General features: G+C 42.5%; 1 protein-coding gene across 1 annotated transcript; it reads left to right on the top strand.

The window, feature by feature from the left end:
• Positions 1-11,546: 11,546 nt before the first annotated feature.
• Positions 11,547-13,020, top strand: gbp (glycogen synthase kinase binding protein). Its single transcript, XM_080857715.1, has one exon. It carries the CDS (start codon positions 11,615-11,617, stop codon positions 12,089-12,091), a length of 477 nt encoding a protein of 158 aa, XP_080713841.1. The 5' UTR covers positions 11,547-11,614; the 3' UTR covers positions 12,092-13,020.
• Positions 13,021-13,650: the final 630 nt, after the last annotated feature.

The following is a 13,650-nucleotide window of genomic DNA, read 5'->3' as shown; positions in this document are numbered from 1 at the left end:
AATCTTTAACTCATAACTTTAGGTTTGAGAAAAACATCGACATCAAAAACGCTAAATGTTTTTTCCATTACAAAGGTTAATCTTGAGACAAGTTTCAAACAGACCACCACCTCACAAACACATTTCGCTCAGTATGTGTGGCCGTTTCCAGATTTCATTTGTAGATAATGCACAGTACACTACATAACAGAACGGTGGATTACATTTAATCATGGGTGTAAGGTCTGCATTTGGTTCATGTGAAAGTCCAGTTAATGATAGTTAACTGTGGTTTAGTGGACTTTTTAGTTAAGTAAGCGAGTCTGCAATCAGTTCAAATACGTTATGAAGTAAAAATAAGAGTATCCTCAGCATTCTTCAGAAGATAGAGCTAAAAGGTGCTAAGGTACCTTGACCCAATGGTTTTGTGTAACCTATGTATCAGATTTATGCCCTGAGTGAGCAGCTGCTGGATTGCTCATCTTCTTGTAAACCTCCCATCTCTCCACTCACACCCACAGGCCTTGTTCTGGACATGTTGGTTAGGCTGCTGGACTTATGGGCCGTCCCGCTGCGTTTGTTTGTATTACAGATGGTCCTGATTGAAGCGGCCCGTTGGGCTATAGTGTCAGAGATGGGGTGAAGTTATTTATGTTTATGTGAGACAGCTATTTGCCAAACAGGAGCCAGGGACAAAACCGTAAAGCACGCTGGTCAGGCGCAAGGACCCTCTGAGAAATGCACACAAACAGACCTTCCCTTTATGCTCGTACACACACAAACACATGCACACACTTTATAAGTAAACAGATGTACACAGACAAGCATATGCCTTTACACTCATCCTTTTTCATTTTTGACAAACACAACCTCTGTCATACTGTTATGCACACAAACACTCAAGCACATATACACAAACACAAACACACATACATACATACACAGAGACAGGTATAGGTACATTCACAAAGACACACACACATCAGACTCACTTACGAAACATTAAGGACACATTCACAAATCACTGACAAGCACTCTGGCCTCGGATGTGGCAGCGCTCCATTGTGCCAGAGGAGCTGTGGACAGGAGGAGGATGGACGGGACGGGATGGGAATGTACTGCTTGCAAAGCTAGCCTGTGCATGTCGATACCTCACCACCAACAGCAGAGCCATAAACCCATGTCCCTTTCTGATGCCGGGTTATGAAACAAGCCACAGCCTTTCTGCCTGTTTGCCAGTCTGCCCTGACCGACAGACTATTCCTGGACAGTGGAAAGAGGGACATAGAAAGATACAGTTGATAGATAGATCGATAGATAGATAGATGAATAGAGAGAGATATAGAGAGAGCACAACAAAAGCCTCTGTCTGTATAGGGTTAAGGAGGAGCCCGTACCCGAACACCACACCCGATTCCAATCCAGATGGCCAGGCAGGAGATTGGCTTACATTGACATTTAGCGTAGTCACGTTGCACTGTCACAGTAGAGAGCTCCACATGCTACCATACAAGCTAAGACTGCCCCTCGTCTCCAGAGCATAAAACTCACAAAACAGAGATACTCACAACAAGAACATAGACACAAACACTTCTACTACACACACACACACACACACACACACACACACACACACACACACACACACACACACACACACATGTGCATACTTCCAGACAAGACAATAACACATCTCCCTCTATCTCCCCCCATTCTTACACTGCAAAATATGAGGACACCTCCCCACACCCAATCTGTCCCTGCGCCTGGATGATAACACAGATATATACTGAACATGTAGCACAACCTCACAGATCTGTTTGAGGCCAACAAAGCCTTTGTCAGGACAACTACATCAACAAATTGAGTGTTTTTAGGACCATGTCACCAAAGCTGTGAGCTCTCAGCTCTCACCTCAGGGAGTGGCAGGAACACATTTGCACGAACGCTTTCCAAAGACATGGACTGCCACTTAACTGCACACTTTATTGTATCTCAGCGAACCTAGTCTAACCTTCTAAAGCCACTGAGCAACCAGCACTACACTGGGCTGCTCTGTGAGTAGGAGGTTGTTCCATCCACAGGAGACTTCACAGAAAAAGGCTCCCCTTTTCCAGGGACTGAAATACAGGGAAAGCTACTGCAAAGTACAGGAGAATCCACTTACTGAAAACAACTGTTACATTTTGTGGTGTGTTTCACGCCTGGATTAAGACAAAATAGCACTGTTCCTCCTACCATATGTTCTCATCACTCATCAAACAGTAAAGGTCACTGTTTTCACTTGGAGGGTTTCTAGATGAAAACAGTCTATTTTATACATTAGTCCAGTGCAAATGCTTCAGATTAAAACAAGAAAATGTTATTCTTTGTATATACTGCCCTCTAGAGGTTATAGGCATTTATTGTACACCCACGTTTTTAAGTCACATTTTGTTTGTAATTCTTATCTTACCAATGTGTGGAATGTGAAGAAAAAAAACAGTGTGACCACTTTAAAGAGGAAACACAGATTAAGTTGGTGCTATATTGTACATGAGTGACTGAATATCTGCATTAATTAAATTGTTTACACAGAAGTGTACAGGAAGTTCCAGGCTTGTACACATACCTTACCCAGCCAGTTTGAACACTAGAGAGCACTCAAGCAGGACATGGCAGAGAATGATACAAGAAAGAAAAAAAACAGGAAGGCCGACCTCATTCACCCCTTTCAGCACGTGCTGTCGGTGTTTATTCAAACAAATGAACCAATCGGGGGAGTCTTTGAAGGAACACACCCAATCACCGTACCGTTTGTTGCCTTGTGGTGGGCAGGAGAGTGGTGGAATCCATGTGTGACTATACTGCTCACTTGGAATTGTGACAGAACACATACCAAGGTGGTGGGGCGTGGCTCGTAGCAAAGGACCTTCAGGGTGATCACGGGGATATAAAAACAACTCTCATAGCTGGGAGGGGGGGGGGGGGGAGGGAGCAGTATTTTTCCTCAAGTAACCACTGATGTCATACCATCATTTCATTTATTTTTTCAAAACAACATAACCTTCACGGTGTTGTACCATGTATAAACACAAGCGTTGGAACACAGACAAACACACCCATTCCCCTTTGCTTGAGGGCTATAGTGTGCCTTATTAACTGGAACCAAAAGTTTGTTGTCCCTACACTGTTGAAACATGTTTCTCAAGGTGTGAAACTCCTTCCGGAACACTCTCCTCCACTGCATACACTTACACCACACTTATCACACAGTCACAAGCTCAGAGTCCACGGTGGGAGAGACTTTGTTTACAACTCAGGCGTTGCAAAGAAATAGAAACCTATCACACCAAACAGTGATGTGTACACCATGGAAGTGTGTGTGTGTGTGTGTGTGTGTGTGTGTGTGTGTGTGTGTGTGTGTGTGTGTGTGTGTGTCTCTGTGGGGGTGTGGGGGTGTGTGTGTGTGTCTGTGGGGGTGTGTGGGGTGTGGTGTCAACAGACTGTGTAAAGCATCATAGCTGCCAAACAGGCAGATAAACAACTCTGGGCAGTTGGAGAACAGCTGTTTCTCTCTCTCCATCTCGCTCTTATTCTCTGTCTGTGTAAGTGTGTAGCTGGTGTATGTATATGTATGTATATAGACATGCTTATATTGTACAAGTGTGAATGTGAATAACTTCTTTACTGTACACAGACGTGTACAGTAAAGTTCTAGGGTTGTACACATTCCTGTGTGTGTGTGTGTGTGTGTGTGTGTGTGTGTGTGTGTGTGTGAGAATGTGTGTGTGTGTGTGTGTGTGTGTGTGTGTTACATCACACTTTGCTACCAAGACATGTCTTCCTGTAAAGGGACATACCAGTCATAGTGTACATTTTTGTGTTGTGAGTGTGGCATTTTCTGTGAACATATATGTGACCCCCAACCCCCGCCAACTGTTCATGTCATGTCCCCAAAGTTGAGCTCTGTGCCTGCCATATGTCTTGGTGGAGGATAGAGAGGGGGTGTTAGGGTTATATGAAGCTGCAGATGAGTGTAAAGGGGAATAAGCACACTCATCTAATCTTTACTGTGGAGGCCACAGTGTCATGGCTCTTCACAAATAAGAGAGTCCTCATGGCAGATTGTGAATCTTTTCAGACATGAGTGGTTCAGACACTAGCAGCTTCATCTGCACCTCTTTGGGTTTAATGACTCAGTTGGTTTGACAACGGTTTTCATGTCCGCAATCTCTGATTGATTAGATCAGACATGACCTTCTAGGTTTCTTAGTCTATCAATTCTTCATCCTTCAAGTATGACGTTCATGCCATAGTTATTTAATTTGCATTATTGGTATCAAGTTCAGTGATAATTGACATGCTTATAGTGTGTCCAGTAACTCTCCAGTAGAGATGCTGTTGTTATTGTTGTTGCTGCTGTTGTGGGTTTGTGTGTGTCACAAGATCAAGGATTACAAGTAATAAAGAAATGCAAAGACCATAATAAGTATACCCTCAACACCCTAGCCTTGAGCATCTTAGAGCATCTTAGTATCAACACTGCAGCATCTTTGCTCCCATTCAAGCATGGTGAAGCACGATGAGACCTTGACCATTAAACACATACTCAACAGGAGCAAAGGTTGCAGGCACTGACAGAACTTTGCATGGGAATACAAACTAAATTCACTGTTTTGAGGTTTGGGGATGAGAAGTGTCCTTATGTCTATAGTCTAGACCCAAACAATGTATGCCTTAGGCCAAGAAGTCTTGGAATTTTGACGTTGAGATCGATCTAGCGACAAAGAATGGTCTTGAGATTGACATCAGTGTGTGTCTGTTTTCTTTGTGTGGGTATACACTCGATTGCCTCCAGCTCAGCGTCGGAGAGACCAAGGAGCTCTTGGTGGACTACTGGCGGAGCGAGAGGAGGAGCCCCCCAGCTCCTAACTGGATGGTCTGAAGGCAGTTGGCGAGGAGAGAATGCGGAGGAAGCTGGACAGTTTTTATTTTAATTTTGTGTTTGTGTCCCATTCCTGTTGTCCTGTTCATTTCATAAATCTTGCTGCTAAGACACCTGAATTTTGCTAACGGGATTAATAAAAGTTTATCTTATCTTATCTTATGTGTCAGAGAGCCAGAGACATGTGCCCTACATGGACATCTCTGAACAAAATACTGGCACTAATTCATCTTAACATCATAGCAGGACATGCAAACAGTCTGATTCTCCAAATAGTAAAAATCTCTAATCTGTATAAAAGGTATTCTTTGTATCTCAAAAATAGCACAACCATTACACAGAAGCTGTCAATCTATTTATTGTCAGAGTAATGATTGACAAATCTTCTGTTTGTCTATCAATCTCTCTGTGCTACTCACCCATCCAGACATGGCAAACATACGCACAACTACACACACACACACATACACACACACACAAACAGAACCACTCAGAGCAGCTGTTTACCCATCCTATTCTTAGAAGAAAACAGACAACGCCATAAATAGCTGGTGAGGTAGCCCATTTCAAAACAAGACAGCTCAAACATTGATTGAGTTACCCGCCCCGCCAATGCCATTTCAACCGTTCATATCAGGCCTAAGTCTGGCACGGGGTTCAGACCAGTAGTGCACGTGTGTGCGTAAGACAGTGTGTACATTTAGCAGAGCGGGAGATGAACATGATCAGCAGAAGCCTGCTGACTGTTGGATTTCCAGGAGTTGCACCCAACCACTGGCCTTTGCACTGGAAGCTGGCCAGGGATTGGCCTAGACCTGGAGGCAAGATAGGAGAGGGAGGAGTGTGTGTGCGTGTGTGCGTGTGTGTGTGTGTGTGTATGTGTGTGTGTGTGTGTGTGTCTGTGTGTGAAGGACCTAACGTGCACCGCCACATGGAGCATGAGTTGGCAGTGGCTGAGTAACAGAGGGCAGCCGGTGCAGTGCTGGAACACGTGCTACTGCCGGCCACAACACAAACTTGGCCTGTACTCACGAGGAGGGAGGAAAGGGGGGGGGGGGGGGGGGGGGAATGTGTGTGTGAGTGAGTGACAGCAAGAGAGGAACAGCGGGTAAGAAAAAGCCCTAGCTTCAGAAATGCTTACGGGCAGTTCGAAATATGGCTTTAACCAAAACAAACACATGTTCACGTCAACAAGGTTCATATATTGGTGATCGAGTACATGTGCATTAGTCATCCTTTATGATCGTTTTCAATTGATGTGATGGATGAATGTTTTCTTATGTAGGTATTTAATGTAAAAACTTAATTTTAAATGTGCATGCCACTTTTCAATATAATCAATGTTCATTCCATTCAACACATCAAATTACACTCCTGCAAAAAGCACTGTATTAATACCTTTTCTGTTGTGCTATATTTTCTCCTTACACAGCATAGCAGCTAATTTATCACATATATAATTATAATAAGAGACTGATAGCTATGGCAACTAAACAGTACCAAATAGTCTGCTCTATCTCTACCAATCCTATGCAATTTGGCAAACCCATCAGGGCTTCACCCTCCAATAGCCTGAATGGGATTTAGTGAGTGAGTGAGGAAATGGCCACTCTAAAGACAGCCCAGCCATAATCCCTCCCTCCTTCCCTTCGCTAGGAGATGACACTATACAGACAGAGTAACAAACTGCTGATAGACCAGAGTTTAAACCCCCTCCCCCCTGTGGTGTCTCTCTCTCTCTCTCTCTCTCTCTCTCTCTCTGATACACATCAACACAAACAAGCCCAAACCTCCCCCTATGTCACAGATGTAAAAAAACAAACTCCCCCTCCTACCATCCTACCCATACCAGTCACTATTCGATCCTTTCCTGGGGTAGCCAACTCACACAATACACATCTTCCCACTCGCCTTATGTTTATTACCTCTTCTTTACTGAGAAGAGAAATGATCTGAGAGTACTAGCCACAGATCAATTGGGTTCAAAATACAGCCATCCTCCTTCGCTGGTCCAAAAAGCTGGGTGTTGCCAATCTCCCAACCAACATCTGAGCTTCATCTCACTACACATCAGCGTGTTCCAATCAGGGCCGGATTAAGACATTTTGAGGCCTGGGGGCTAATTACCAGGATGAGTCCCCTATATCGCCCCGACACACATCATGACACGCACACAAACCCACGCCAGGTGCACTGACACATCAGTGCTTTAAAGTCCACAGAACCACTCTATAAATATGAACAGTTTAAAGCCAAGGATAACATGATGTACAGTATGTGTGTAGTAGACTACACTGTACACAATAATAAACCAATAATGTAAATGTATACATATTTCCATTCATTCAAACGCAAAAACTAGGCTAAATAGCCAGGGAATGACCATGATAGGTTACTTCAAATAACGAATTGATGCCTATTCAGTGAAGCAACAGCTTGGCTCCGCGCCCACGTTTCTATGCTAGAGCACGGACGTGCGGTCAGGGGAGGCAGAGCCTCACCTGTCATCATAAAAGTAAAAAAAAAACTAATAACGATCAAAGGAAATAAATATTTTCTACTGTTCTGTGATATTAATGTATTTTCTGCATGATTCCAATCATTTCGAGCAGTTTTATAATCAAAATCGCAGAATTTGCGCATGTCCTGTTCAAACAGACAGAAGACAGCAAGACGGTGAGGCAACGACGAGCTGTGCCTCATCTCAGATTGCGCAATACCTCACAAACTGGATTGAAGGTAGAATCTATTCAGTCCTGCTGATCTGACAAAAAACCTCAGTGAAAAAACACTTAGCAGATGTCTAACTGGCTTGCAAATAATTTGTCTACAATGTTCTGGAGCGATATGCGTGAGGAAAAGAACTCATGCATCTTCAATTGCTGAAATAATTTACGTTTTATTAGGCCTATTTAGATAGAACCGGGAAGCCTGGCTTGTTACCTGCATCATCGTATTTGAAAGCACGTTATTAAAAGTGTTTATCCCTGTCTTAATGCGATGTTGTGCGAACCAAAGCAAAGTTTAGACATGTGAATGTATCTTCTTCAGTCTTACTTTGCACTTGAGGCTAATCCACAACGTCCTGGATCCTTATTGGTGTCGCCGCCTTCGTTCTACAGCCTTGTCCCGCCTCCTGCCATTGGCCTGTACTTCCTGCTGCCAGTGGCCTGTTCTTCCTGCTGCCACAGTCCTCTGAGAGATTTAACTCCTACTGGGTTGGTGTCACATTGTTGCGCAAAATTTACTCATAGCAATTCATGCTCCCTAATGGTTGCGGGTGTTGCCAAGCAATTCACACCCAGAACAATAGGCTTGCGTAAAAAATGGCGCAAGTCTAGAAAAAGGGGCCGACGCAGGCAAGACGTGAATCTAAGACGTGATATAAATCTGTTATTGTCAAGGAAATGCTATTTAAGCATGTGCTTTTTTAATTGTTTTTTTTTAAGCTGCAACAGTTTTGCCCAAGATGGATGGACTCAGTTTCAGTTTACTTGTAGCGAGCCTATCCAAAATATATACAGTAGTTTGCTGGACTGGTGCAGCCAGAGAAAGTGAATAGGCCCATTAATCTCCAACAGACTGCTTTTAAAAGGATAGGACAAACGAATCTGCATGCAGCGGAAGTGTTTTTCTCCCACTCTGTTTATACATTCAACTTGCATATGGATTATCTCCTAGGTAACATGGTTGTGACGGCTTTTGTGTTTTGATGATAATGAGAGAAACATTCTCTGCCAGGGCATCTTAGACAGGATACATGCTGAAGAAACTCCAGTAGCTGCATGTGAATGTTAAACTCCAAATCTCTTCACAGGGCAACTGGAACATCTTAACACATGCTTATCTTATTAGGTTCTGATCTAGCTCAGAGCCTTTGTGAAAAGTTGCCAGAGATATAACCCATACCAATAACTCATACTCATTTGGTACAGGCTGTCCACTTCCGTGTTCTTTAGAAACTGATAATGTCTGTCATAACATCCGTGATCAAAGATAAGACAGGTTTCAATGCTTTCGAGTGTTTCAGAATGGAATGGGGAGTGGCTTCTGTAATACAATTCTAAACAGCTTGGTAATGTCAGAAGAGCGCATGTATATATCTTATTATAGTTATCTTCCATGGCATGAGTCGACCACAGCTGCATCAGAGGGGAGCTAAAAACACACAACCGCATGAGTGGCTGATCGAGAAAAAAACAAACCCAGTCACCCTCCGGTCTGGTTTCTGAGAATCTTCTGAGAAATGGGCTCCTGAGGGAACACAGCTGATGAATGAGCTGTGGAGCAGCGGCACGGCTGTGAGCCCTCTACACAGCTCAGCGGGGTGCAGATAAGCATTGGACTCATACCATGCCCTACCTTACCTTTGCCTCGCTCTCTGCAATGTCAAAACCAGGTTTACTGAAGAAATGTATCATATGTTTGGATGTGTTCAACAAGACACTATGCACAAAACTGATGTTCTATTGTTCTAGTAGACCATGCTATAGATTACCATTTATATTTAACTTCCTGGTTCTATACAATGCTCCTGCTACTCTGTTACATTCCTTTGTACTGTTAAATGTCAGTATTGTGTAATAGTTGACGGTGAGATTGAGGAACATCCATGCAAGCAATGTGATGGGGCAGGGCTGTGATTTTCGGTGTCGGCCAATGAGATCAGTCTCACACAGTAAAGGGTTTTGATTGGTCACATTATGCTTGCAGAGGGTCCCCCCAAGTCGCAATGAATGGCCAGCTGCTGTAAGAACACTGCTGAACATGAAGTCTCTAGCACATGTTGCAACCATTAGGCAGACAATGCAAGCAATACAACTCCACGAGACCATTAGAAATCTTGAATCTACTTGTGAAAAAAATCATGCATCCATTTCAAGGCATTATATATGAAAACATAATGATGCGATATCAGATAACCTACAATTACAAGCTTGCTTCTCCACTGCAGAAGGTCTGCTAGGTTTCTTCAAATACCTCAAATAGAAACGAACACCCTGAACTCTTTAACAGACCAGTTCTCAGTAGCCCGGCTGTTTTTCTTTGAAATGAGAAGGAAGTGGTGTATGTGGCAGCCCTGTACCCTAGCACAGAACATTTTGAGGCAAGTTTCTCAAGTGACTGTTCAGGGTGAACAAAAAGAGGTAAACCTATACACATTAATGATCGTAGGATAATCGTTTATTCATATTACTTCAGGATATAGCCTATAGCAATGAGGGCCGAATGTTTGTGCACTTAATCAGCTAGTTTTTAATCTAAATATCTTTATCATTAGTTATTTTTTTGGAAAGGGCCTGGCAATGAACTCGTTGCACTCCCTTTGGCATGACTCATATCAAAGTTTACTGAAAGAAACGGCACGTACTACTATTTCATGGATAGTCCACGCCTCTTTCTGGAGCAAAACTCTGATAAAAACGTAGGCCTCCGCATAGACTATAGACTTCAGACGAATGTCAACACACCGCCTCATTGAAAGCATAGACATACACTGATAATAGGCTTATGATGGGGAAAACAGCAAACAGACAGATCGCGCGAACGCGATTGAAGACAGCCTAAATGACTGTTGATATTACGCTGATGTATAGGCTATGCTGAATGTTGGCAACACCAATGCTTCACTACCTGACACTACAAACAGTCAGTCAGTAGGAAAGACTTTGACGTAAACAAGCAGTGTCTGACTGTCGTTTTCCCATCAAGCTGACAGGTACTGTAGCGTCGCCAAGACTCGCCATTACCGAGCTCAGTCAATGTACCACGTGGACATGTTTGGATTCCTTATATGGCAATCATGCTTTTGATTTGACCACTTGGGTGATTTCAAGAAACGTCGTGTTTAGTTGAGGTGTACGACAACCTCGCCTCCATTTTTACTCCCTGATGCAAAGAATAAAAGTGCAAGGTTGTCCAGAATGCCGTTTCTGAACATTCAATTTTCAAATAGACGGTTTGACTCGTATATGTTCACGTAGCCTAATTTCAGAAATGTGAAAACAGTAGTCATATCCAGACATGTTATAGGCTCCATAAAAATACAATTGCCATAACATATAATCTTGGCTTAATGCATATAGCCTAATTTAAGATGCATTAACCTACATGACCTAAATTTCTCTTGGGATTATTAAAGTCCATCTATCTACATTATTTCAATACCCAACAACATTGTCTTTTGGGCAAATTGACTATACATATGAAATTAAAAAAGAAAACTATCAGGTGTTTATTATCTGTAACTTAATGAGTAGGCTATCGCAAAAGATCTTCCACACCTCGTGGTTGTTTCGACTTCATCAAAGAACATTTTTCAGTTACAATTATGTAATGTTTTCTCGGCTCCAGCCCTTTGGACGCTACCATTGTTATCCAAACAGGGGTCTAGTCCTATTTCTTGTTGTTAAAAGTCATTTCAGGATAAACCCTGAGCATTCACGTGTTCAGTGATACATATGTTAAAAGTATTTTTTGTGACTGACATGAAGTTATATGTATAGTTTCGGTGTAGGTGTAAGATCTTTGACATTCTACGTAACATATATCCCTAACTGCAATGGTACATTCCGGAACCTGCGTCACCTATTGTTTACAAATCAAGCTGAAGGGTTGTTCTTTGCTGAGCAGCGTGGCGAGAGGGGATACCGGTTGTACGCTCTCATTCATTTTCAAAATCGTCTTAAAACACAGACAGAATATACCATGCCTTGTCGAAAAGAAAACTACATTCTGCTGGAGCAGTCTGTTACCGTCGATTCTAAAGAGGTGGATGCTTTGGTTACCAAAATCGGCGAAGCTTTGCAGCTACATAACAATAGCACAAACCAAAAGACGATGTCGTGTCTCCACGGTCTCAACAGCAACGGCAGTAGCAACGTCAAACAGACCAACAACAACAACAGTGCGGCCCAGCCACGGCGCACAGGGTGCTGTATTCGACTTCGCAGTCGAGGAATACGAAACAGAGCTAGTCCTTACCCTGGGTCCAGTGATCAAGAATGGAACAATTTCAAAACTTGGAATCGAAAGCGGACTGATGTCACCGGGGATGATCCTCATCAGTTACTTCAGGAATTAATCTTGTCTGGCAATCTGATAAAAGAGGCCGTCAGACGACTTCAGTTTTCTACATCAGAACGTGGTGAACGTCAAAAAACTGTTGACAATCAACAGAGCTAGTCGGTGACACGCAAATGGCAAACGTTTACAGTTGCAATCCATTGAATGGTTGCGATGATGGTGATTTGAATAACGTAGCTTATTTTGGAGGTCAACATTTGTCTAATGACATTACAAACATCATACTAAGCTAGCCTGTTGAAACGTGTCAGCTAGCTAATGAATCAGTTGGCTGAGGTGTCCTGTTGACGCCAGCTCATTTCTCTTTCCCCTTTTGTAAAATCTGGAGGTGGTTCCCGATCCAGAGTTTGATTTTTTTTAGAATTACATGTTTATATGCCAGGTGTTTTGTCATGAAACGTGGGCTTTAATTTTCTGAAAACTACCTGGACTCTCTTGTTATTGTTGTCTTGGCTAATCCTAGCTAGCTACCTCGGAGAACACATGTGGTGTCTGGTAGCAGGAAGCAAACCTAACATCACCTGAACTGAGTAAACGGGAATACTGCACCATGATCTTGTTTACAAATCACGCTACTGAGTTGCCTGGTAAGATCCACGAGGTCAGTGGCAGGTATTTAACTCGGAGCTGATACCTTTCCCTTCCTAATGTGGATTTCGGTTGTAATTGAAAATGCCCTCATGGAATGACAGAAAAGGAAGACAACAATGACTTGTGAACTTTAAGGTATAGATTCCTTTTAAGACCAATACAATTTGGCAGGTGTATGGTGTTTTTTTTTTGTTTATATATATATATATCAATGCCAATTCCGAGAAGTTTGAAATGAGCACGGACTGGTTTGAACAAGGGGGGGTGCGTCATCAATACAACAGAGACACTGGTGCTTTTCCTTCGGATTCAAACTGGAATTCGTTCTTCCTTTTTCTCTTCCCTCACATTACGTATCTATGCTTCGCAACGAAGTATTTTGTATTCCTGGTTTTTCAGGGATTTGGTGTCTTTAATAAACACGGTGTTTTTGCAAACCTTTGTTTTGTATTTGCACTGGTCATTACTGATTTTGTGTTCTAAATCCTGGTAAAACTATTGTAGTATTTTAATATTCAGCCTATTTTGGTACATGTTGACCACGTCCCATGCTACGACCTTCGACACGATGGTTGTTTATTTTTAAACCAAGCCCAAGGCGCAATTGAACACAACGTATTCTTTGTTCCCGAACGCCCCCTTGTGTTGGAACGTTTTGTGCTTTCGGCACTTTAGTGATGGTAGTAGCAGTCTCGCTTCTTGAGGAATTGAATCTCTTATGTTAAGCTTTAACTAGACACGTGGGACTTTTGTCACTGCGGTGAGCATACATTTAGAGTTTATCACATCATTTAAACTTCACAAGTAAAAACATCAGATTCAGATGTATGAAAAATTGTAATATCCACCAAGGTTAACTTCAATTATTATATATTGGGCTACACCCTACTATTTGCTTTCCACATAAATAATCTGAAATAATTACTTTCAAGTTTTGGCAGTAGATGGCAGTATAGTTTGAAAAATGTCACCTGACGGTCATATCACAGAGTGGGAATCGTTCCACCTTGGCAAGAAACCTGAATTAAAATATGGTTTTATGGTATGATTTTTTTGCGTGCATTTGA

This window comes from Sprattus sprattus, assembly GCF_963457725.1.
Source record: "Sprattus sprattus genome assembly, chromosome: 19".
Taxonomy (NCBI): domain Eukaryota; kingdom Metazoa; phylum Chordata; class Actinopteri; order Clupeiformes; family Clupeidae; genus Sprattus; species Sprattus sprattus.
This window is presented reverse-complemented; position numbering and strand designations above follow the sequence as displayed.